This window comes from Nipponia nippon, unplaced genomic scaffold (assembly GCF_047370975.1).
Source record: "Nipponia nippon isolate SJK-2023a ecotype South Korea unplaced genomic scaffold, ASM4737097v1 scaffold_11, whole genome shotgun sequence".
Classification (NCBI taxonomy): domain Eukaryota; kingdom Metazoa; phylum Chordata; class Aves; order Pelecaniformes; family Threskiornithidae; genus Nipponia; species Nipponia nippon.
The window spans coordinates 20,164,042-20,189,136 of record NW_028262302.1 but is presented as its reverse complement, the minus strand read 5'-3'; the positions used below and the strand labels follow the sequence as shown (position 1 = coordinate 20,189,136).

At 47.8% G+C, this 25,095-nt stretch overlaps 1 protein-coding gene and 1 long non-coding RNA gene across 2 annotated transcripts in view; one reads left to right on the top strand and one right to left on the bottom strand.

The window, feature by feature from the left end:
* The window catches only part of LOC148056858 (uncharacterized), a 32,994-nt gene extending 30,864 nt beyond the window's left edge, over positions 1 to 2,130 (top strand). Inside the window, exon 4 of the long non-coding RNA XR_015702344.1 lies at positions 2,049 to 2,130. This is a non-coding gene — a long non-coding RNA (uncharacterized LOC148056858). The remainder of the gene's footprint in view (positions 1 to 2,048) is intronic.
* LBHD2 (LBH domain containing 2) lies at positions 1,822 to 24,280 on the bottom strand. Its single transcript, XM_087747784.1, has 5 exons — positions 24,114 to 24,280; positions 14,772 to 14,874; positions 10,376 to 10,466; positions 6,308 to 6,512; positions 1,822 to 5,154 (listed from the first exon to the last, which is right to left on the bottom strand). The coding sequence occupies exons 3-5, from the start codon at positions 10,463 to 10,465 to the stop codon at positions 5,078 to 5,080; spliced, it is 372 nt and encodes a 123-aa protein (XP_087603910.1). The 5' UTR covers position 10,466; positions 14,772 to 14,874; positions 24,114 to 24,280; the 3' UTR covers positions 1,822 to 5,077.
* Positions 24,281 to 25,095: the final 815 nt, after the last annotated feature.

The window sequence follows — 25,095 nt, the reverse complement described above, 5'->3', positions numbered from 1 at the left end:
ATGTTTTATCAGTGTTCTTAGAGGAAAATTGCAACTTTTTAATGTTTCAAGTTTATTTTTTTCAATGATTTTTTTTAAGAGAGAAAACCAGAAACTTTGTTAAAATCCTAGTTTTCCAGAACTGATTGAATTTAAACTTTGTGGAGTAACTGACTGAAATGAAAGCTGCAATGTGTTTTCAGAGACAAAGGGAAGAAGAGTGCCCTGCTCTAATTTGTGGTGGAAGCAGTGCATATGAGTAACAGCTTTTATAATGTGACTGTAAGGGATGTGCTCTTTGCTCTGGGAGTCATGGCTCCCTGTAGCTGCCAGGGATCACCTTTCTCCACAAATATCGGATTTGGAAAAAAAAGATGGTAAAAACACAAATTAGGATTGATTTGATTTAGATGTGACATTTTTTCAGTTTAACATCATAAAAGATAGTTTCCATCTCTTACTAGTGGTTTAAATAAAGGCTAATTCCATTGAAAATGTTATTTGCTCCTTTAGATAGGAGCGTCAAGCAGAATACATCTAAAAGAAAGAGCTACTAAGCAGATGTCTGATTAAAGAGAAATGAAAATATCTCGTAATATGTCAATGGCATAACATTAAATGAACCTGAGGATCCAGTGGATTTAAGTTTAGAATATAAATGTTAGGAGCAAGACAACAGTGTTCCCATGCTCATCTTATATAATTAATTACAGATAAACTCCCCCTGCCCTCAGACCCAAGAAAAGAAAACAGCCAGGACTTGGCACAGATCTCACAGCGACATAAAATTGGCAGCAGTTGAAATTGCATCCCCTGGAGCCCTCAGGTTATCACCCCTTTCATCCTTACGTGGCTGAACATCATACACCAGGCAGGAAAACCCCAGGAGGAAGGGCCGGCTCCTAGGGAGGTGAGGAGGAGGCAGTGTCAGCCCCTCTACCACCCCACCCCCAGGGTAATGTATGCCTGGAGAGGAGATTTTCCATGCATGGCGCATGGAAACTCCAGTACTGAGTGACATTAAGCATCAGGTTTGCAAGCACTGCGGTGTCAAAGCTGGGCTCATTGCCTCCAGCCCGGGATACAGAAAATGTCCCTAACCATGCCACCACTGCCTGCCAGGCACAGCCCTGCAGCAGCAGGTCCCCAGCCCAGCTAGGGAGAAACTGGCTTTGACCCCAAGCAATGCTTTTTTGCTGTGCTGACATACCCATTGCAGCGAGCAGCAGCTGCTTTTGAACTGGGAAAGTCACAAGGAGTCTCATCCTCCAGTTATCCGATCCTTAGCTTTTTGGTAACTTGATGTTTTTGGAAAAAATTCATTGTTCAGTGGCAGACTATCTCTGCCTCTCATCTTTTCTGCCACACGAGCCTGCTTTCCTTGCACAGGGTATAGCTTTCTGGTAATGTGAGTTCCTGCTGGGCTCCACAACAGCCTTTCCAGAAAACGTTAAAAATGTGTGCTGCATTAAAAGGTGAAGGAAGATGAGCCAACTGGCTCGCTGCTAGCACCACACGCAAGGCAGGGCACCACCCACAGCGAAGGGGCCGCACCAGGCAGGGCAGCAAGAAAATCCCAAGGCAGAAGCAGTGAGTGTTGAGCTGCCTGGTCTAGGGAGGGCTCAAAGGAAAGAGCAACTGCCACTGATGTAAATCTGAATTTATCTGTGTAGGAACATGTGGGATGGAGGGCTGGTGTGAGTATTTGCATGGCACGGGGCAAAGGCAGGCTTAGAGCGGGCTTCGTTCCCTTGTATTAGTGGTAGGACAGGAGCAGCACGCCACCACAAATAATCCTTCACATCTTTAAACGAAGACACTGTGGGTACACCACTTCTTCCAATCGGTCCAGTATAGGCATTTAATAGGCTAAATGGTGTAATACATCTACAGGACATACATTAGTCGAGTATTATGTACAGGTGGCATTTTACAAAATTAGAAAGAACTGAAATAGAGCAAAATCCAACAATGTCTTACTCCATAAAACTTCCTTTCTGCACTACATGAAATATTCTACAAGCTAGACTAGAAAAATATGACTGAATGTCTTTTTTTTTCCTTTTTAGTTTCTACAAAGCTTTTAATCCAGAAAAAAATACAAAACAACTATTGAGTTTATTAGAGAGACAACACTTGCACACAGACAAAGTAAGTGGACATTCATAGACCTGCAAGTTGAATAAATAGGGCTTCTTGGTATAAAACAATTTTCTCTCTATCTTGCTCTCCTATTTTAGGGCCTTTGGCCCATGCTCAGAAAAAAAAAAAAAAAGAGAGGAGGAGTTTGGCTTTGCATGGTAGTTAAATAGAGGCCACACGGCTTCAGGGGAAAGCTGTAGTTTGAAGCATCCATTTGCTTCAGGTAAAATACTCTAAGGGAGCAGCACAAAAGAGGAAAAAGGAAAGAGGAGTAATTAGGCTGGAAGGAGGAAATCTGGCATTTCTATATGGGCTGTAGCTTTATGTACTAGGATGAAAAACGTAGTGCTGCGCGGCGTTTTTTCAGGGTGTATGTAGAATTTTGTTGTTTCTCTGGGAAACTTACTTAGGGAAGTGCCATTGACCTCAGGTGGAAATAGGATAAGAGCCATCCAGAGCAGGAAGGGAGGGAGCGTCTGAAAGCAGATAGAGAGCACATAAAATTGAGGGAAGTGTTTCAAACAACTGTTTTTCCTTTTACAAAGTGAAAAGCAAATTAAGTGATACGTCTAACGTCATTCCTCACGGAGCTGGGCAGATGCAGATTGAAAGGAAATCACACAGCTAAAAATATGTCGTCACCATCGTTGTTTTTCCTCCAGAGCTTTGTAAAACTTCTTGACAGTTGATGCAAAAGCAGCGCTTAAAGAGCACCTCACATCTGCCCAGCCGCCTCGCCAGCACAGTCTTCCTCCCGCCACAACGAGCTGCAGACGGGTCTGAGCCGGGGACCTCCTCTCGCTGCTTGTGTGTTACCCAAAGACGTAGCCTGAGCTTGTTCTCGCTTCGTTGGCTTTACCAGAAAACTGTCACCAGCAAAGGGGGTGAGGGGGACGGCAGCCAGATTTAGGAGGTGCCCTTGAAACCTTCAGTTACTCTGGTGAAATTCGGTGCTCTGACCAGAATCCCACTCATCCAACAAAATAATTCTGTGACAGCGTAGGCAAGAGAGTCTACATCAAGGCAAAACAGATTGTTATATAGGTTGAGAGAGCAAAGTTTAACTTAAGTATCACATCATACTATACTACACTGCTTATAAAAAGGGTCCTAGTTCCCAAACACCCCAAATAATGAGCTATATAGTTTTGTACATAAATTAATGTTGCTTTGAAGTAAAATAGTCTCTTTCCTTTGTATTAAACATTCATTGCACAGAATTCTTTGTAAGTAAATATATTAAATTTGGTTGCTAAGAAGGTATAAACTTATCATATTAATACATCTGGCCAGTAAATCTTATCCACCATCACACAATTAAAAGTTGCCATTAGAGAAAATTATTACTGGAGAAAAGAAAGCACTTGGAAGTCAACTTAGGAGTTAACGCTGGAAGAAATCCTGTTATTTCGTTCCACCTACAGTGAGCGGCTTCTTCCGGCTGCAACATTAATTGGAAGTACAGACCCCATCCAGCCCTGCAGAGATGGAGAAAGTCAACTTCGTAGCTTACGGGACACTCGTCACTGACACAGTCAAACCCTTTTGAGTACGTGCATTATCTGTCTCCACCAACACTGTCCAAAGGGTAGCGTTTTGGGCCAAGATCGGTGCTTCTCCTGGGATGGTGGGAGGGAGTCTCTGGGAGGTCCCCGTGCAGGAGCGGGTTCCCCCCTGTCAAAATAGCCCCCAAATCCCCAAGGAAAATCCACTGGAGGCCCGAGGCGTCCAGAGACAGCTTGTCCCACCGTGAGCTCTGGTCTCCAGGAGGTGGCCGTGCAACCAAAGCCGAGGGGGCCATGGAACCAAAGCCGAGGGGGCCATGCAGCCCCCATGAGGGGGTGAAGGCACCCCCCGACACCCGCACGCCCACCAGCAGGGCCGCTCAGGCAGGAGGGAGGCGGGTGTGTGTCCTGCCACCTTGGCCCTCCTCCACCCCTTTCTACTGCGGGTGGCTTGGGGGGGACCTGGCGTCAGGCAAAATGGAGGGCAGGTTTGGGCCATGCCATGGAGCTCCCGTCACCCACCTCCAACCACTGCCCGGCTTGGGTTGAGGGAGGAACAGCTGGGCCTCTGCACCTACATTATACACAAAACATACCAAAAGAAGAATTGTCACAACAATTTCTATTAACAAGGTGGGACAAATCCAGCCCTGGCGGAAGCGGGAGCCATCTCGTTGGCTTCAAGGGAGAGGAGCGTGCGCCACGCCACAGCTAGACCTGGGCCTGAAGAGTGCACGAACAGCATGATCCACCGAACCAAGCCTACAACAGACAGCCTCACTCCACAAACACCAGCGACTAGCTAATCCGCTTCGTCAATGTACATCGAGAAAGTGTTTCTGAAAGGCGTGAGCCTTATTGAAAAGGCGACTTAAGAAAAGGCTGGTTCATCTGAATTTGCACAGGTTAGCCAAAGGGAGAGAACTGCTCTGGCTGCCCCGGGGCGGCAGCCTGGAGGCAAATCTTACACTTGCGTCTCTATACAAAAGTTACAAAATCAAATGGTGACATTATATTACATCTATTGTCCATAATATCACAGTGCTAGTTTTAAATGGCTAAAAACAAGAAAGGTTTTAGATTTAAGACATCCCTCCTGTAGAAATGTAACCCCTTTGCCCTGCTGTTGATACCTGAAAGCAGCCTTGCTTGAAAAAGGTAAATCCAATGAAATGTGCTAATTGAAATTAGGAACATTTTTCCTTGATAATCTCATATTTCCTAACACGTCCCATTGTTTCCCAAGGAAAAATTAAACAAATAATGTGAATCCCAGCCTGAAAATCAAAATGTTGAAAAGAACAGTTCTAAAGCCCAGACGCTTCTTACCAGGTACTAACTAAATAAAACCCTTGCAGATTTAAATACAGATTACTTTGACATGTCTTCAGAGTGTGTTAGCTTTCCAACAACATTCACAATGAAGTTTCACTTCTGAGGCCACAGAGTCCCTACTCGTCCTCTTCAGTTCTGCTTTCCAGAGTATCTGTACTGTCTTCCACTTCTTGAGCCGGGTGCGCTAAAGTATCTGCAAAGAAATAGTTTGTCAGCATTTATTTCCCCATGCAGGTACAACGGCCTTCATTTGATTCCCTGCTCCACCAGGTAGATGATCCGTCAGGGTGCTCAGACTCCACATGAGCAATTCACTCTACTTGCAAACCAGTAGTTAAACCTGGAGTAGGATACTCTGAGTGCATCACAGCCTGACTTTACAGGGGATGTCAGACCTCAGGACGGGTAGTGAGGTGAGCTGATGATCCCTCTCATTAAAAGCAGAACAGCCACCGTAGTGGGAGGGCTACCTGCTGTCCTCATGAAATCTGCTCAAACTCTCAATACTGAAGGCATAACGAATCCTAATGTCACTGCATAAAAACAACACAGAGGCCATAACGTGCAACCTGGAGGTCAGGCCATAGATTTGGCTCATATTTCCTCTTCAATGATCACACCCTGTGGTTGCCACCATCCAGAAATGCCAACTGGAATAGCAGGTGATTTGACACTTGAAGATCAGACCATTTGTCATCGCCCTTTGGAAGGTAAGGGAAGGTGCCTCTTGCACCCCATGCAATGCTGCTGTCTCTGGGCATCTGGGTGGCAAACAGTGCACTGAAATGGAAACCATGTCACTCTTTAAGGGAAAAGGAGAGCACTGAGATGAAAAAAACAGAAATAAATAGACCAGTTCCACACTGGAGCATTCACCGTGCAAGCTACACTCCAACAAGCTCTTATCTTTAGCCATATTTACCCCACAGTGACACTACTAGTCATGTCTACATATTTGTGAGCTCCTGCTACATTAATGCTCTCCTGGGACACCATGATGCTTTGAAAATGTGCAGCTGTTAAACACTTTGCTTCTAGGCTAGGAGATAGGGAGGTAGACATATGCTATTGAACAGGACTACTGTTTCCTCGAGTGAACTGCTGATGTGCAGTAAACTGCCTGTTGGCCATGCAAGTGGCCAGCACTGAGCCTGATGCAGATGAAAACACCACGTGCTCAAAAGCCACAAGGAAATTATTTTCAGTCCACAGGACTTCCAGTGCAGGTGTTTCTGGGCACCTTCAAGCACCTGCTGCTCTTTGGTACACTATTAACTCAGTGCATGGCATGGCCTGAAACTGCTCTTTTCCTATGGGGAACAAGGATGAAAATGACTCATTCAGACCTTCCAGATCCATCTGCTGCTGCTGCTGCTGCTGGACACAGACTCTTTGGTCACCATGAAGACCCTTGTCTTCTGCTGATTTCAGGTCATCAGGAGGCCAGCGCAGCTCCCCGCTCTCCACCTCCCCGGACTCGGTTGGCTCCACCACGATTGACGGCAGTCTTTTGGACAGCTTGGGGTACTTCTCGCGTGAGTCTGGGAAGGCCTGGTGAGACATGTGGGGACATGCCTGTCAAAGCCTTGCCCAGGGATGCGTATTCCACACCAGCAGAGTAGACACTCCATCATAGCATCCTTTCTACATTTGACGCGCACTCGCATGTCCACCAAAAAACCCGATCAAACTGGTGTAGGGCAAGCTGTCCTGCACAGGGAGGATTTCAAAAGCTCCTCACTGGCCAAGCATGGACACAGAGGGGCTAATAGGTCCCAGCACACTCTCCCCTGCACAAGTTGTCCCTTGCTGGGCAAAGACCAGGACCAGAAACCCAACTTTGCTTGCCAGTGCATTGGGCAGACAATTGCCATGACTTGTGTGATCTGACGTGCATAGTAAAAATGGAGACTTAGGTGACAAAATTCATTATGTTGCCAAACACTTGCATTTCAGTTCTGGTGGGTTTTTAGGACACAAAGGTCATTGCTGTAGCGCTAAGCTAAATGGCTGCTGCAGCCCTTCTAGCTGCTGTCCTTTTACTCTGATATGATATTTATGTTTTCTTGCAGTGACAGTTTATTAAGAAGCCACCATTCTGCAGAGCTATTTTCTGTAATGTGAAACACTGTATTTTATGATGCATTCATGCAAAAGAGGTAGCCCCAGAGACCATTTTTACACAGAGGATGGTGCCAGCTATTATTTTCATTTGTCATGTTGAAACTGCAGGTCAAACACTATGCAGTGATTAGAGCTTGAAGCCGAACTACGTCTTTTTAGTGAAGGATATTGCAACACATAAAAGTGCTTTCTTGTTTTCAACATAGCTGGTTCATTTAAATCTCTCAGGGTACTTTGTTTTGGATTGGTTTTGTTTCTGGGGCTTTTTTGAGGAAAGGTAATTCCAGCTCCTCCAGGATGTTAACATAAGGCAAACTCTGTTGCTGCTTCACTAAAACCTTATCTCCTGGCTTCTCAAATGTCCATATACCTGCACTGACGGGCTGTAAATTTCCCTGTGCTAGCTGAGTTTTATTTTATTTTATTTTATTTTATTTTATTTTATTTTATTTTATTTGTAACAATAAAAGCAGGGTGCAGACTAGGGGACTGACCTAGGGGTTGAGAGCAAGAACCATCCCAGTTTAACTCCAGGTGCTGCCACAGGTTTGCTGTGTGCTGGTGGGGACCTCCCTGCCTATTTGCAACACGTTCACCATTGAATTAGAGTCTCTGGTTGGGCTGAGCACTGCTGTTATGTGAGCCAGTCTCAGCACTGCTCCTGCTACGAGCACAAGCAGAAACATTCATATATTCCCTAAACACCATAAAACTGGGCACATCCTCCAGGACATTGCCAGGGACCTGGGGACTGCAGTGTCATAGCCCAGTGGAGGTGTTTGCTCCAATGGCTTTTGCAACCTTCCTTCATCCCACGAGCTGCTCTCTCTACGACCTTAGGGTTTAGTTGTCCCACGTGGTGTCAGAGCTGGCATGGGGAGGCAAGCCCTTGGGAAGGGAAATTCTCTTCCTGTGTGTCTGGGAAGCAGCAAGCACATTTTTATCATTGCTGTGATGCCTGTATCTGACTTCTGGAGATGGGGAAGTACAATAATTCTCACCCTCATGCCCTTGCTCCTCCTGGTAGTGTTACAGGGATTCATTACTCTTTGCAAATCTACAGGAAGGTGAAAAATGTTGTATATTATTGTTAGTGTTGCAAAGTGAGACACAATTAAGAAGGATTTTTTTTGTGAGAAAGCCCCTTCAGTGCAACTAGACCAAGCGAACCACTGAAGGCAGACCTTTCTAATGCCTCCCTGAGCTGCACCCACATGGGTATAACTCGTCCTGATCAAGCAATGCTGCTTGTGCTGCCTATCAGAAAAGTTCCCCCCAACTTCCCATTACACAGCCTCCTCCTGAGCTGTTTATAATTTGGAAAGACATTTCCATGGCAGCCGTCTTGATTGGAAGGAATTTTTAGGAAGCTGCTAATATGATCCTTCTACTTCCAAATATGAGACAAGGTAAAATCTCCTTGGCCAGGACAGGTCCAGAGACACCCCTGAGCAGCAGTGCACTCTTCTTCAGACCAGGTGGAGCCCAGCTCCCTGAGCCTGACGGCTCAGCTGGCAAAAAATAGCCATAAAATTGTGGGCAAATTGCATTATTTCCTCCCAGGGCTGCACCTACAGGTGACAGTGACCTGCTCCCCCGGCTGCTGCTCAGCCTGCTCGGGTGGCAGAGGGCTGCATGACAGCCACCCCATCCCTAAGCCTGCCAGCAACCCCTGGCAGGGGGATCCAAGGCAACAAAATTTCTGCTTTTTTCCGTCTGCTTTCTGAAGCCCTAGGAAATGACACACGCTGATCTAAAAATGTGCTAAAAGGAGACTATTACGGCTGCAGCAAAATTTAGGAAAGGCACCTGCGTGGCTTCAACTTGGCTATTTTTGTTTGTGTCATTCTCATATGGTCTTTTCTCACACCAATCATCACGTAATGTTTTTTTCCACCGGAGCCCAGTATTTACCATGTCCCTCCAGGAATGAGTCAGGACTGGCAGGAAGCAGAGCTGCCTGCCGGGCCTCGCTGTGTTTTTCTGCGGAAGCTGGAGTGTGTGACGAGTGGGCAGGAGACTGCAGGAAGAGAAGGACCCGTCTCCTGGCCAGAGTGCTTGGAAGCTGCTGGAAGAAACCTAGTTTTCCCACCAAGTCACTGACTTTGTGCTGCCTCTCGTTGCTTTTTGCTTTTTTGCCTCAGTTGGCCACCACTAAAACGTGGATGGTATCACTTTCTCGCAGAGGGGTAGGGTAAAGGAGCTGGGGGAAAACCACTGGAGTATATGATCGGGGACATCACAGAAAAGCCACGAAGACATAGGCAGAATCGGAGCTGGCACAGAGTTTGGACAGTGTACACTAACACAAGAAGGAAAACCTGGGACTCAGTGAAAAAGAGGAAGGAGAATATTGAAAATGTGCTCTTTAAGTGAGCAGCATCTATCCTGTGCGGTCGACGAGACATGGGAAAGCCTATGGTTCGCTCTTTAATTGCATACAGTCTTCCATTACATGCACAAGTGACCTGAAAGGAATTTGCAAAATTTCAGTTCTGACTTCCCTGGCTTCCAAATGCTTGACTTTAACCTGCAACAGGCTTCTCCTAGAGTAGCTTTCTGAGTCTGCTCGCAATAACACATCTTGTGTTGAGAAGCAACTCAGGTGCACCACGACACATTTAGGTGGTTTGTCTCCGGCAGTGACACCGAGAATCACGAGCACAACCGCAGAGAACAAACCAGGGCACGGGGGTTGTCACATGGGGGGCCTGGGACATCGTGATCCCTCCTGCTGGAAATGGCACCGCAGGCGGGTGCACGAGTGGGTGTCTGAGACCGCCTGGGGACAGAAAATGCTCTTGCACCTGCTAGCAAATGGCCCTGACCAGTGCTGCTGCTACGGTGCCACAGCCATTTACGTGAATTACACCATCATTTCAAATGGTCTCTTTTCTAAAAATGGAGCTCCCTCTGAGCCTGAGGAAACGTAGCTCATTACAAGGGTGGCTGTATAAAAGCTGCGGTACAGTATTGGCTGGATGCCTTCATCACGCGATGGTTGCTCAGATCTGAACTCTTGGTGACAAGCACCCTCTTTGCCTGCATCCCCACACGGGCAAGACATCACTGCCACTGTGCCCCAAGGGCCTGGCACCCGACAAAACCCTCCCGCCAGAACTCTTACCTTTTAAAAATAAAACCTAAGTAGGATCAAACATGTATTTCAGGGCTTGTTCTTCTGGCATCTGTGCTCTGCAATTCAACATCTACATGCATGACAGTTGTTGGTTGTATTACGTTGCTTTTGAAAAGCAATTCAGGATACTTTCGAGTTTTTCTAAAGTTACCTGGCTTGAGGGACCTCCTTCTTCCTCAGGAGTCTGGCTGAGCGCGAATTCCTCCATCACCGGTTCCCGTGTGTTCATCACCTCTGTCATGCTGCAAATATTAAATCAGAATTGGAAAACTCAGCTCTGAACTTTGGCCCCACAGTTAATTTAGCAAAAGACTTTGGCCTTTCATATTTGTTAAAATAATTGTGTTACAGTTTGTCCTTTCTAAACAGCCCCCCGAGAAGTGTTTCCTTGGCCCCCCAAGCAAACTGCTGCCACTGCATGCTGTGATGCAGAGCGGGGCAGAGACCCCAACTGCCCCCTGGAACAGCAGAGAGGACCCTCACAGAGTCCCAGAGTCATCAGCAGGAAAATATGAGCCCTCCTATGTTATCAACAAGCAGTTGATTACTAATATATGAGCTCAGAAATTGCATCTGTTGACCAAAAAAAAGTTACTTGTGGAAATATCAGCCTTGAATTAAATTCTCATTCTGATTCTTCATAACATCTTCAATATTTGCTCTTCCCAGACGTCTCTTCCATTTAGTTATGAGCCAGCACTTCTTTTTAAACTGTTAATTCCAGACACACCAGCTGTATTGGTGTCTAAGGGCCAGATTTTCAGTAGTCTTTACTTGCCTGAGTGTTCAGAAAGGTGTTGAGTGGGATTTTCAAATGCATCAGGGAAGGTTTGGCACCCAAATCTCATTTCAATCAGGGACTTAGGAACCTAGGCTGCTTATGTGACCATTAAGCATCCTCCTGTGCTGTTTGGCACCCAAGGCACTACAGCGCTGGCCCTCGCACTCTCCTTGTTACACGGGGCACTTGGGCAGCCCGGAGCAGAGGGACGAGAGCCGGCTGCAGTCCTCGCTGCAGGGAGCGCAGCCCAGCCCATGGCTGGGTAGCCGCGCGTCTCTACGGCATTAGGATTTTCCTCACGTTTGCCATTTACAGATACAGTGTTCTATAGAAAAATTTGAGAATGCCTGAAAACTTCATGACGTGTATGAAGTGCGTAGAGCAAACAGAGCCTGAACCGCTGTCTGACCTACAGACTGAAGGGGCCATGTTCATTTTGGATGGGAATACATCAGCCTTGGATGGGTTTAGCCTCAGCATTTCACTCTTTCTAGCTGGCACTCATCAGGTACAGCAGCTACTGGCTGCCGGAGCCTCCTGCAGCACGCAGAACGTAGGCATCATCAATTACACCACCCTGCCACCTGCCACAGCAAGCACCCCTTTAGGCACGACTAAATGCTGCCATTAATTCTGGTCCTGCTTCACACACAAAAGCCTTCTTTGTAAAGGCTGCTCCTACTGAGAATTGCAAACTAAAACATCTTAAGGATAACTTGTTTCAGGCTTACATTACCAATTACCCCACAAAACTAAATTTTACAATATCTGCAATTACTACAAAACCCTTCACAATGACTTTAATTAGCTGTAGCACAGAGCAGCGTGATATCACAGAGACTTTCACTCCCACTGCATCATACTTAAAAAAGAGCACAGCAGACCCAGGAGACACTTGAGCTCAGCTGTGGACCGGGACTCGACCCCATAGGCATCCATCATCAGCTTAGGAAAAAGCCCTGAAACGCCAGCCTTGGACACAACCAACACTGAATTAAACAGTACGCTTCCTGGTACACACACACACAACAGGGGAGCAGAACCAGGCTCTGAAACTCAGCAAGAGGCTGAACCAGACCGCTGATCTGGGCATCCCCCAGCTTACACATGCCTGAATCCTCCCAGAGCCACAGCACAGTAGAAGAGGGACAGATTCTGCTTGCTAGGAGGAGAGTTTTGAGTTCCCTGCCCTTGCTTGGACCTGTACCCCTCCCCAGGGACACCACATCAGGACACCACAAATCACCTAATCCGTAAAATACATTTATTTTCTGGACTCATGCATTTATTCCTGCAGCTTCCAGTGGGCCATACCACTGGGCATCCGTGGAAGACAACACTGAGGGACCAGTGATCTGGAAATGGGAGACCCTTTCCTGGAACAGTGACCATGGGCCCAGATGTGCCAGCTGTTCCTACACCCCAAGACAGCGCTTAAAAAGGACAGAGCTGTGCCCTTGGACCCTTCACTGCCCAAAAGGAAAGCAGCACTCCCTCCATTGCCTCCTCGCTCTGATTACCCCTGGTGCTCATGCAGTTCTTGCCTTTTTTCCCCATCCTGGTCCTGGTCTCTCCCTTCGTCCCAGAGGGACCCTTTTGTATCTCCCTCCTGCTGTCCCTCCACGACTGCCTCTGCGGATGACCATGCTGGGCTATAGCGGGACCCCGCTTTCCTACCTCAACTCTTTGGGAAGAGTTTGTTGGGGGAGCTTTCATACCGCCTGTTAGCCAGAGCCAGCCGTGAGCCTGGAGGAGCACGCGGCCCACCTCTCTGACCATGTACGAGATGAACATCTTTCTTTTCAGATCCTTTTCGAGGTTCAGTGCCCCATCCCCAGCTGTCCTGGATTGCAGGGAAAGGGAAATGAGAAAGTGTGTGGCTGGCTGGAAATAATCTTGGAGGCTTTGTGGGGGGCCGGGATTTATGAAGTCTTGGGCTTGGCTACCATGGAGAAGACATGTCCCACTGCTGTGTGTCCTGGGGGTTGGTCCCTGCTAGCCAGCAGCCGACTCCTGCAGTAGCCCACAGCTGGCTGGTTTATTTTAGCAGTCTTTTAATACGTACCAAGTGTTTAAAACACCTCTCTGTCCTTGTTCCATGGGACATTAGAGATATACATCCACTCATGCACTGTCAAATGTATCATATGAGCTCAAAGATGTTGTTAAGACCTTATGAAATTCTATTATTGAGCAATAATGGGCTCCGTGCTTCCCTAAGACCACATTACACCCCACAGATTATTTCTAAATGACAAAGACAAATGATTCTGGCTAGGAAAATGGTGACAGTCCTGCCAGTGTTACAGCAGATGCCTCAGTGAATCAGCTCCCAAGCTGTTGAAGCCCCGGCCATTTCACAAAATCTGCGCAACTTAAGGCTTTGACTGAATAGGATGGCAGAAGTGATTGTACTTGATGTGTTTCAGAAAAGAACATGGGGCCATGCAATTGGCAAAAGAATTAGGCTTTAACTGGAATAGATTAATTGTTCCCAGTCTCCACTTAGAAACAGTAAAGGAAAGCAGAAGAATCTATATGGGCTGTGAAAGCAGTGATGCTTCTAACAAGCTTAACTAGGTATTTAACACTAAAAATGACTAGAAGTAAAATAATTGAGAATGCCACTGCAAATCAGTTCAGCTGAAACTTCGAAATCACCTGTAGCACATCACTGAATTGTTTATAAAGCCACAGAATCTGAAAAAGGGCTTTGGTGGCTGCTTAGGGCTGTTTTAACTATGATATGATTGATGTGCAGGAGAATTTTTTACTTTTCAGCCAGTTTTGATGGAAAAATATTGAGCCACTTTTAGTGCTGCTTTTACGTGAGATGTACTAACATACAGCAGAAAAGTGGCTGATACAAGCAAATTATTATAAGAACTACATCTCTTTTAAATTCGGTCTTGCATTCATTTTATGTACGGTAGATGCTGATATCATCAGTGACATACTGTAGCCATAGTGATACAAAACAAGGCAATAAATAGCATTTACAAACAAAGAATAAATTCTGTTCTGGTGGATGAGTCACCTACTCTGAACCTTAAAACTCTTGTGGCAGTGAATTAAGAGATGCATTTACTTCCCCTAGGTTTAATAAAGCGCAAATATACCAATTAGGGGAAAAAAAAGGCAAAATCTGTTCTTGCTTTTCTGTGAGAAAACTACATTTAGAGACGATTATCTTAAATGCAGCTGCTACAGTTGCCGGACCATGCTATGCTGATCTTTTTCCAGGGGCGTGGAGCAAATGCACAGCTCACTTTCTGCTGTTTGGGATGGCTCTAACGAGGTCAGTAACATACAGAGCAATATATAGGTTGACAAGTGCTAAACTACTTACCAGAAAGTGCTCAGAAACAATGCACACATTTTTATTTTAGGTTTTGAACAGAGGGCAAAACCGACCTGTGAAATTCCTGGTGGCAAAACAATATTTGAATGAAGACCAGCTTCAGGATTCAAAAATGTGAAGCACTTATGTGGCTACGGAAAACAGGCAGGTTGCGTGACACAAGCAAAGATTTTCTTAAGAAGAAGGGCAAAAACACATTTTATGGGACAGGCTGAGCCACAGTTAGGAAGAGCTGGTACCTGAAGCAAGGATCAACCTGGAGGATGCTCAGACGTGCACCAAACTGAGGCTTGATCCTGCTCTCACCAACCAGGATGGGCAGCAAGAGAGGATGCCTGGCCAGAGCATGAGGCTCTGTGGGTGATAAATGGCAAATACAGGGCAATGAAGAAAAGAGCATGTTACCTTCAATCACATCAACAGATGTCACTTCCAAAAACTGTCCTTGCTGAAGGCGTTCACGTCGTTGATGAAGTGTCGTGCAAACTCTGTCAAATCCTAAAAGTGCCTGAAAGAGACAATACAACAGAGTCAGAGCGTGCAATCAAAGTGACAACGCTGGCAGTGACCGGTGTGAAAGAGTACTACTGAAAACTTGCTGCAGAAACTCCTACTGTGAAGGTCTGTATAATTTTCTACGCCAGATGGGATTTGATCTCACTAAGGACGCAGCTCGTAGCATACCTTGTGAATTATCGAGGCAACTAATGTTCCAAAAACACCCAAAGCTCTTAGCTGAAACACCTTGCAGTCTGACTCTTTTTGTGATGCTAAACCTTATTAGTGTAAGCTACATAGAAACTGGGACACTCTGAAACTCTCCCATACAGGGATTTTGATGATAGTTGGAAAATCAGAAAATAAAAATGTATACCCTTATCTGGCAGGATCAGTGTGCTCAGTGAGACATGGTTCAAAACATCAAAGAACGAGATTCCTGCTCAAGAAGCTACTGGTCAAGACACAAGGAAGACAAAATATGCTGAAAGAAGGATACCTTAGGATTACATTACTGCACATTTCTTTCAGATGTCACAGGAGAAGTGATTTTTGCAAAGGTCTACTCCATACTGAAAGTAATATTTTGACTGGTATCAGGATAGGGAGCCTGGTGAGCAGAGGTGAGGATCCCACCATTTCAAAGTGTGAATCACTGATTTCCAATGACTTCTTTGTCAGAAAGTCTTAGCTGAGGAGCTTGAGGAGTTACAGTGCTGAAATATAGTCAGTATCTTGGCCAAAGATGATTTTCTGAGAAATTTGTTTAGCCCTACAGCTTGCCAAATATATATTCATGCCAGCCACAGCTATTTCCTTGGATGGGAAAAAGGTGTTTTCAGTGAAGTGAATGGCACTAGTGTATATATTTTATATCCTCCAGTGGTTTGGATTTCAGCCCAAGTGATTAAACAAATCTACCTGCTCTGGAAGCCTTCCTACCAAGATTTATAACACTGGATTAACTGCACACTGATTTTATTCAAAAACAGAGGAAAAATTGTGCATTGCATTCTGGAGTTTCTTCTCATGCCACAGGCCATGCTTACTGCAAATTAGGGAAGCGGGAAATCACATCTCCATCCCCAGAATTCAATTCAGAAGGTTTAATTCTTGTCTGGCAATTCTCCTTCCTAACCAATGATCAAACCAACTTCAGAGAGGCTAATGTTTTGTCCCTTAAAAATTCATGACTACACTCAATGCTTGTCTCTTGTATGGAACCCAGAGAGCATCTGATACATGTTATCCAATACTCTGGGAAGAAGATTTTTATCCCACTACCCATGACAAAACTGCTACTATTAAACGAATGAAAACTCAGCACAAACTCGTCTACCTTCAACCTCTCCTTTAGAAAAGACTGGATGTAGTAAGAACAGATATTACACTGAGTCATCTCTCAATGAGAGACAAAATGGTGTAAGAGATAATGAACCGGGCACCACATGGCCACTGGTTGGAATCCAAGCCAGGCTTGCTATATAGAGGCATCTTCAGATGGCTGGTTAGCGGTATACAAGGATCTACGCAGTACTGAATGAATTAAACCCCCATCCATTGCTTTCCCAGTCTCAGCAAAGGACTTCTGGATTGAATTGACCCAAGACCAATCTCCTCTCCAATGTTTTGGGGCAACTCTGTCCTATGGTGCATGCAATGTTTGAGAGGTGATGTCAGTCCCTGGCGCTCAGCAACTGGAAAGCTGTAATAAAAAGAAAATCACTTAAGGACTGCATTGTGAAAGAAGTCCCTCTCCCAGCCCCACAGCCATATTTAAAACCAGAAAAACGTCTTCCCAGTCAAGATTGTTGAAGAGTTCAGTGTTTCCAGTGTATAAAACTACCTGAACGCATTTATTCTCTGAAGAGGAAATACTCACTTTATCTACCTAATAGATGTGATTACCTTCTTTGGCTGACACTAGAGGAAACATAAACTAATACTCCTCCTTCTACGATACTGCTTAATCTTTTAAAAACAAGGCACGGTTACTGAGACCATGCGACAAGCCTTTACTGCTGTGGAAAGAGAGTGGAAATTACTCGAGTAAAGCCTTTCTCTGCTTATCTCTTCTTGTCCCTTCTTACTTTTACCCACCTTTGCTCCTTTGCTGATTAGTCCAGCCTGGAGCCCATTTGCTCAGTGCACCCTCTCCCAACCTATCCCTCTTCCACCCCCAAAATAACTTGTCCTCCTTTGCCTCAGCTTGATAACCAGCTGCTTCTCTGGCTCCAGGAGTATCAACACAGCTGTGCTGCTTGCTATTAACAGTGACCAAGAAGTCTCAAGTCTCAGAGGCCAGTGACACTGCCTGGCCATCCCTCCTCTGGGCTTGGAGAGGACCCTGCTACACCTCCAAGTAAACGACAGTTGATTTAGGGACTACTCCAATGAGCTGGTCATGTCCTGCCTCTTTAGGAGCCGTAGCACCAAGCAAAGTGTGAAGAGATACAACCAAGGGAATGATATGAGAGGTAGGTCCACCACTGAGACCAAGCAATGCTTCAGTCGTGTCCCCTTGGCCCAGATCAAGGGCACTCAGCCTCCCACTCCACACAAAGGGATGGATTTCCACCTGTGCTGCTTGGCACAGGCCAAAAGCCAAGGCACCGAGAAGTGGCCTCCAGGCTTCTCTCCCACTTTGGAAAGCATCTGGGACACACTGTATGTTTGGTGTTTCTACACCACAAGGACACGGTCTGTCCTGATGGGGTGGTCTCATCACCCACGGGAGGACAACCGGTGCCAGGCAGCAGAAGCAGGATGTTGTGCAGCAATTCTGGCCAGCTGGGGTGTGTGGGAAGCCCAGCCTGGCTGTCTCTCCTGGGTCGTGCCTGGCCTTGCTGTGTGGGGAAAGGACTCCACCACACACAGCAGTGGAGGCCTTTCCTTAGGATAAATCAGCCGTGAATTGCGAAGCAGATGTTTTTAAGGCGAGAGTACTTCATCGGGCAAAACAGAAATAGGAACCGGCCACAGGTTGCAATCCTAGCAGCCCGCAGATCAGCCACTTGATAAAGGAGCCCCGCGTTTCAGAGGCGCCGAGCCCTGAATGCTTCCCTGGGAGGCAGCAGCTCCTCCACCATCAGGTCACTTTTATTTAGAGATGCCTTCTACTCTGAAAGCATCACCTCTCCTCTCCCAGCTGCCCCAGTGCTGGAAACAACTGGGTGGCAGAGGGAGACCTGACCTCAGGGTGCCAGGGCTGCTGCTAGATTAGCAGGGGCTGTGGGGCAGCCTCCTCCCCTCCCGGGCTTCCCAAGTTAATCATTCCCCCACTGAGCACTCATGGAAATATTATGATAACAGCCTAACAATGCCACATTGAAGGCGCACCTTCTAACAAGTAAGTGTAGATAGGCGGCAGAAATTGGCCTTGAACCACTGCTCTGTGTGCAAATTTATCATTTTTCTGGCACTGCAGAAACGGGAACCCTTCCCTTCTTATTTCAATGGGACAATCCCAGGGGTTTTACTAGCCCCGTATTTAAATTGGGCCAGAGAGACGTCCCCCACGCAGCTCTGCGAGCTCAGCCTCGCACGCAGGAGGACTGTAAACACCAAGATGTGGGAGCTCGCCCATGCAATCGCAGCACACACACGGTTCCCACTGATTTCAGATAGCACCTCAAACAAACCAGGAGTTCAGCCTTGGGCGTCTGGTCTCCCCTGCTTCACCCCACTAAAGCCTCTGGATAAATGCAAACTTTTCTTCATTCAAGGAGTCTAGTCTTTGTGTGTGCTACAAAAAGAAACCCCTGCTATTGATTACAAGGAAAACTGGGACAGGTCATGCATAAGAATGGCGTTAGGCAGGAGAAACAATGGTCTACTGCTTCATTTTTGCGAAGTGGAAAATTTCGATGGGCCACAGTACACTATGCTCAGCAATTCCCAATAAACAAACAGATCCAAGGAGGTTTTTCCACCCAGAAGAAGAAAGGGTGCCTTATTTGGGCCACTTTGCTGCAGCAGATCGGGCTGTCAGTTCAGCCGGGGTGGATGAGCGGGCGATCTAGGACAGAGCTACGGTGGTTGTGGCGGATGAAGCCATGAAGGGGCTGCTCGCATGGTACCAGAAGGTGCACATCCCTGCAAGAAAATGCCAGTCGGCATTTTCTAGGGCCAGGTGCTTCTGTGGATCCAACTCTTCTATGCCTCAGTCTTAAGTTAGTGCCCTAGGAGGACGGAGCTACAGCTTAGGCCCTGCAGTGCTTCAGACCACACAGGCGGCCTGGGCCATCCATGGGTAGGACCATGCTCAGTACCTCTGCTGAGGGTGGGACAGTAGCTTCAGCATCTTGGCACAACCCAAAATATGCGCTTACCTCAGTGACACCCTGCAGCCTCCAACTGCTGAGACTGCCTACTGAGCTCAGCTTTTGGACACCGTGGATAGGAACCTGGACAGCTTCTTTGTTTCCCCAGTTGCACATTTGTCATGGACGCACTTTATGAAGTGTTGTGGATTCCATGGGACTAGCAAAATGTAAGTCACCGCATGGACCACAGAAGACAAATGCGCGTGTGTATGAACTCCTGTTTAAACCTCCCACTTCTTTTTGGATGCAAATCTCTTTCCTAAGCAACTGAGAAAAGTGCGATATGTGTCAGAGTCTGGAGATTAGAGATCTGTTCTGTTCCCTCATTTCAGAAGCTCTTGTCTTCGGCCACCCACGCAGTACTTGAGTTCTGCTCTCCGCAGGCCAAAGCTGCCTTCCTCTCCTCGGCAGCGTGCGCTCTGCAGAAGATGTCGATCTCTCTCAGGAAGCAGCGAGATGAAATGACTCTCGATGTGGAGGAGCAGGCATTTCAGCATGAGACACAGCACGTAGTTTGGGAGAGCGAAAAGGGGTAGGAGGCTGCTATTTCCAGACCGTGCTGCCTCTCACCGCTAACTTCGCAGAGAGCTGCAGTTTTTACTGTTCCTGCTCCAAAGAAGCTACTGGGGTAAATATCACCCTGGGGAATTTCTCAAACACTCATCTGTGGACTACCAACACTAGAAAACACAGGCTTGCAAAGGGCATGGTACTGGCAGATCACCCTAACTCAGCCTCCTTGACTCCTGGTGCTGCACAGCGAGGCATCAGGAGCCGTTGTTCTTCTTACATCCCCAGCTCCTGGAGCGCCATGACTGCACACTAACCTCAGCTTCCAGTTTGTTGGAGTTGCCCAAGCTCCTCCTGGCCCTGTTTGCAAAAAGGAGCTAGGAACTTGATTCATAAATGGTCAAAGAAGAAGGAAAAATAACTAAGCCTGTGTTTAACTATCACAATTTTTAAAGCAATCTCATGATTTGGGGGTGATTTAACTCAAAGTTTTTTGCAAATGATGCTTGCAATGCTGCTTGCTATGGGTGCTTCCTTGGTGGGTTTTTCTTTTTTCTTTTTCTTTTTCCTGGCTGCTTTAGAGAAGCTCATTTATTTCAGCTGTTTGATCTCAGCACTAAACTACCTGAGCTTTCTCGCGGAAGATGCCACAAGGGATAGGTACAGCAAGGGAGGAGAGAGGGGCAGCCAGCCAGGATGCTCGGAGATAGGGATGCAGAGCAGACAGCCAGGAAGCATGGCGCAGAGCAGCGGAGGGAGGAAGAAGCAGAGCAGATGGGAAGAATGACTAAGCCAGCTCCTCCGAATGCTGGTAGACCCCAGTATCATGGAAATCTCCACAGAGTCCTCGTGGAAACATGTGCCAAGAGAAAGTTTGGATTTATATTTTTTTAACATCGCATTCAGCAGCTAATTGATGTGAAAGGACCTCATTAAGAAAACAGCCCCATCAAAATTAGAGATAAGCCTCAACAAGCTGTTAAATGTTTTTGGAAGTATCTCTTCTGGTACTCGCTGTGCAAATACTCTCTCATCTAAGAACTTGCTTTTGGAATCAGAAATGCCTGTGCTGAGCAGTGTTTCCAAGCTCTGCTCAGGCAGTGAACCTTGCATTGGCTTCAATCTCTCAAAACAACCTTATGCAGCCAGCACCTTACAAATAAGTACATCACTCCTTCTAGTTCAGAGCAACTGTGACTAAAGGGTCTCAGAAAGAAATGGTTTTGTTTCTGGGATCTTCCCTGGAAGATGACGATTCTCTCATCCCTCATATTTGCCACACTTGTCCCTCACCTTCCAGCACCCATGGGAATCGGTGGCAGATGAAAATTGGCTTCCCGTGCTTCCTTCTACTATTCCCTAGGTTTTTCTGGATCGTCCTGAATTCAGGCCACAATCTCACAAGCAGAAGATGAGTGAGGAAAAAAGTAACTTAGAACATCAACACAGTGCAGGTGATTCTTAGATGGAAAGGTCACGGGAAATGGATTGTGAAATATCTGATGTCTTTCTGGCACTGTGAAAGAATACTCTGGATAGTCTACCGCTGGGCTCATTTCTAGGTAACAGAATAGGATGAGAGGTTAGGTACGGTTAGGTAGAACAGTATTTACTTAAAAGATAAACTAGTTCTTTCCTTGTAACTCTGGGGAAATTGGAATACAGTGCTATCAGTGCTGTAATGTGATGCAATATTGAGCATTTAGTAGAGAATTTAGTAAAGCCAATGCAGCAAAAGTGTTAGGTTTTATAAACAAGCAAACAAAAACCCACCAGACACTCCTAAGAGAACAAAGACAACGAAGAGACTTTTAGTGTTCCCTGTGGGTAATTAACAGCACAACTGCAGGTGTCACGACATCACAGCCTCACTCCAGAGATGCAGCTGGTTTTCTCCAGGAATTAAAACTCTAAGCTTAATTGAATTTCCAAGTATGGGAAGTTGCCCCAGCCTGAGATGGAAGATATGAGAACACCGTGTGCTATCGCAGTAGGGATGGGCACGATGGAGGGTGAGGACAACACGCAACTAAAAATAAAGAAATTATTAGAAAAATAAAAATGCAGTATGTTTTTTTTTTTGAATGAGCCATTAACGCTGAAAGCAGATATGCATTAGTAGGGTTACGAGTCTTCCTGCCAACCAATTAACAAGCACCTTCCGGATCTAGAGGTCTCCTAAATATTTGCACACTGGCAGTTTATGCATGTGCATGTCAGAGACAGAACTCAGCTGAAAATTCAAGTTACATCTCGCAGAAGTTGCAGTGGTCTCAACAGAGGAGCTGCACTTGGACTATTCTCTCCTAGTCCTATGGGGACACAGGCGCTATGGGGCAAAACGCTGTGGGACCAGTCATTGCACCCTGGCGAGAGCAGGGTCTTGTCCTGCTGGACCACAGCTTCTCCCAGCACTGGTATCTGCTCTGCAGAAGATGCTACTGGTCACGCTCTCTCCAAACGGTGAAGGAGAGGTGATCCCAGCCCCTAAGGACTTGCCATCAAAGAGGGACAAAGGCTGAAACAGGGGGCTGAGATAAGGTTTTAAGGACCTGTTGGTATCAATCAGTGTTTTTCATTCTACCTGGTTATTATTGGTTGGCAGTTTTCCTGGGGTTTGCAATAAAGTCTTCCTTTGAAGATGGAAAATGCAGGAAATATTGATTCATTTACAAATTTTTCCAGACAAGGTACACATGTCTGAGGAGCAAAAGGAAGAGCTGCTGCTGAGGTAGACGCTGGTCTCCTTGAAGTCACGGTAGGGCTCCTCCTGCCTTGCACGACATAGGATCCACCCCAGATCAAGGCTTCTCTGACTGACCCCTCCAAAATAGACAGATGTGGTTAAATAGGCTCCAATGCGGGGGCATCACGTCAGAAATGAGAGAGAAGGAGCAATTTCAGCCTGTGACACTGTGGGGTTGATACCTGATGTATGCAAAAGCCTGTTGCTTAATACAAAGAGATCATTGTGAGAAGGGAGGGAAAGTAGTGACTCTATTTGCACGTTCATTTCTTCTGCTAAAGTCACGTACCAGAGACGTTAGAGGAATTCCACTTGATTGACAAATTGTCAGGCTAGATCGGAAAAGCAAGGAAAACAGGTCAAGCAATTCCCTGTTTGCTTCTTTTCTCTCTATGATCATACTGTTGACTCTGAAAACATGTTTTTAAATGGAATATTAATTATCGGAATCCTGAGCTGTGAGCTGGATTCTCTTCTGGGCACAAAAGTTGTTGCTCATTAAATTTAAGAGATGGAAAACACTGGCTTGAGCCTGGTTGTGTGTAGGCAGATTTCCCTGCTTCACCTTCATTTTCAGGCTACTCCTAAGGAGGCATTGTGCAGAGAGCCAGGCTACGGGACGGACGTGAACACCAACTTCTGGGTCCTTCAATAAGATCTGAACCTACAGCGAGGAGGGCTTCCTTCGCTGCACCACTGACTATACGGCTGCAGTAAAGATCTCGGTCAGGAAAAGACTAATGGAAACAAATATCTCTCTGTATGTCGCTTATTGTGGCTCGAGGGGTTAATGCTACATCCAGCCTAGCCTAACTCCCCTCCGCAACTGTAGCCATATTCAGAGATCTACAAACACGGCTCTGTCCCAGATGAAAAGAAAATTTTTGTGGTACGTTCATTTGGCAGCAGGAAAATATTCACACCCCTTGCTCAGAGTGGAACATAGTCCTCATTTACAGAGCAAAGTAGGCTCTTTCTTTCTCTACAAGTAATCGTATGTGTGGTATTTGCTACCTGATGGGAAAAGCAGGATTTCAGTGTTCTTTTACCCAGTTCAGCTAGGCTGCAAGCAAAAGCATCACTGTCTGAAACTTGTGCTTTGTTATGCGCTTCCTCGCCTCAAAAGTTGCCTTGAAAAAAAAAAAAAAAAAGGAATAAACGAAGAGCTGAGGCGATCGCAGACCGCAAACCAACAACTCCCTCAGTGCTACGCTCATTCATCAGGATTCCTTCACACAGCCCTGTCGGCTGCCGCACAAGTTGGTTTGTTTTTTTTTTTAAAGGAGACCCCATTCTTCAGTGAATTCTCCTTAACATCCCTTACTCAAAAAGAAAAGCATCTGGAGAGGCCAGCCAGCGCAGAGCCGCACTTCCAGCCCTGCCGTCCCCGTAACCCCCGCAGCCCGGCGTGCAGCTGCAACGTTCTTTCCCGGCCGGCGCTCGCCCCGCTCCACGCCGCGCCGCGCCGCTCCGCTCCGCGCCCCGCACCGCCCCGACCCGCACCGCCCCAGCCCGGGCTCCGGGCCGCCGCCGCGGGGCTGCAAGCGGAGGACTTGGAGGCGGCGGCTCTTCCCCGGGCTGCGCCGGACCCCGCAGGCGAGCCGTCCCCCGCCACCCGCACCTCCCCCGAGCCCGGCGGAGACCCCCCCGCCCCCCGGCCCGGCTCACCGGCGGGGCAGGCGAGGCGAGGCGAGGCGGCAGCCGCCCGCCGCCCATGCACGGCGGCAGAGGGGAGCCGGCAGCTCCGTCAGCGCGTCCGCATCCTCCCGGGCCGGGCGCTGGCACCGCCGCCGCCGCCGCCGCGGCACCTCCCCGCCCGCAGACCGGCCCCGCCGCTGCCGGCGCGGGGAAACCACTCCCCCGGCAGCGCCGGCGGGGCGGCGCGCAGCCACGGCCCCCCCCCGGCACGGCACGGCACGGCACGGCACGGCCCCCCGCCGCGCCCCCGGCCGCCCCGCGGGGGAGCAGGGGGCGGCAGCCCTCGCCGTCCCGGCACCTTCCGCGGACACGCGTGGAACAGCGCGGCCCCACCTGGGCGCGGGCCCGGCCCGCACAGCGCCCCACGCGCGGGACAGAGGGGCGCGGGAGGGGGGACGCTCTCCCGAAGCATTCCCCCCTTGTCCTGCCCGCGGGTGTGGAGCTGACACGGGGCTCCAACACCTCCCCGCAGCAGTCCCCGCTGAGAAAACACCGAGTTCAGGAGGCGCAATCTTTTTTTTTCTCTTTTTGGGGGTTTCTTTGGGAGGGGTATTCCCCCCAGAGTGAGTTTCCCAGCTGCATGCCCTGCCCACAGCTGGGACACACTCTCCCGTGGGCAGCATCCCCTCACCGCCTTGTGCAGAGGGGCCACGGAGCCGGGGGTGGCAGGCAGACTGTGCCAGGGCTGCGGTAAGGGGACCCCCCCGGGGACCCTGGCAGGAGCCCACCTCAAACCCGCTGGAGAGAGGCTGTCAGGGGAGCGTTTGCAGCTCTGCTTCTGTTTGTGATGCCGTGGGGAGAGGCAAAAAACACCCGCAGTGGGGTGAGGCAGTCTCATGGCAGGAGGCTGGGGAGCAGTGGCGGGGCCATGCGGCCCTGGAGGGCTGTAAAAAGGAGCCTGGTCCTCCCCGCTGCTGCCTGTCCCTCGGGAAGCAGCTCGAGCGCAGGCGCT

Excerpts from the sequence above, each read along its gene's own strand:
- LBHD2 (XM_087747784.1), bottom strand. The coding sequence starts at position 10,465 with ATGACAGAGGTGATGAACACACGGGAACCGGTGATGGAGGAATTCGCG. Across the intron at positions 6,513-10,375 it reads AAGGAGGTCCCTCAAGCCAG|GCCTTCCCAGACTCACGCGA; the intron begins GTAACTTTAGAA and ends ATGTCTCACCAG. Across the intron at positions 5,155-6,307 it reads GCAGCAGATGGATCTGGAAG|ATACTTTAGCGCACCCGGCT; the intron begins GTCTGAATGAGT and ends ATTTCTTTGCAG.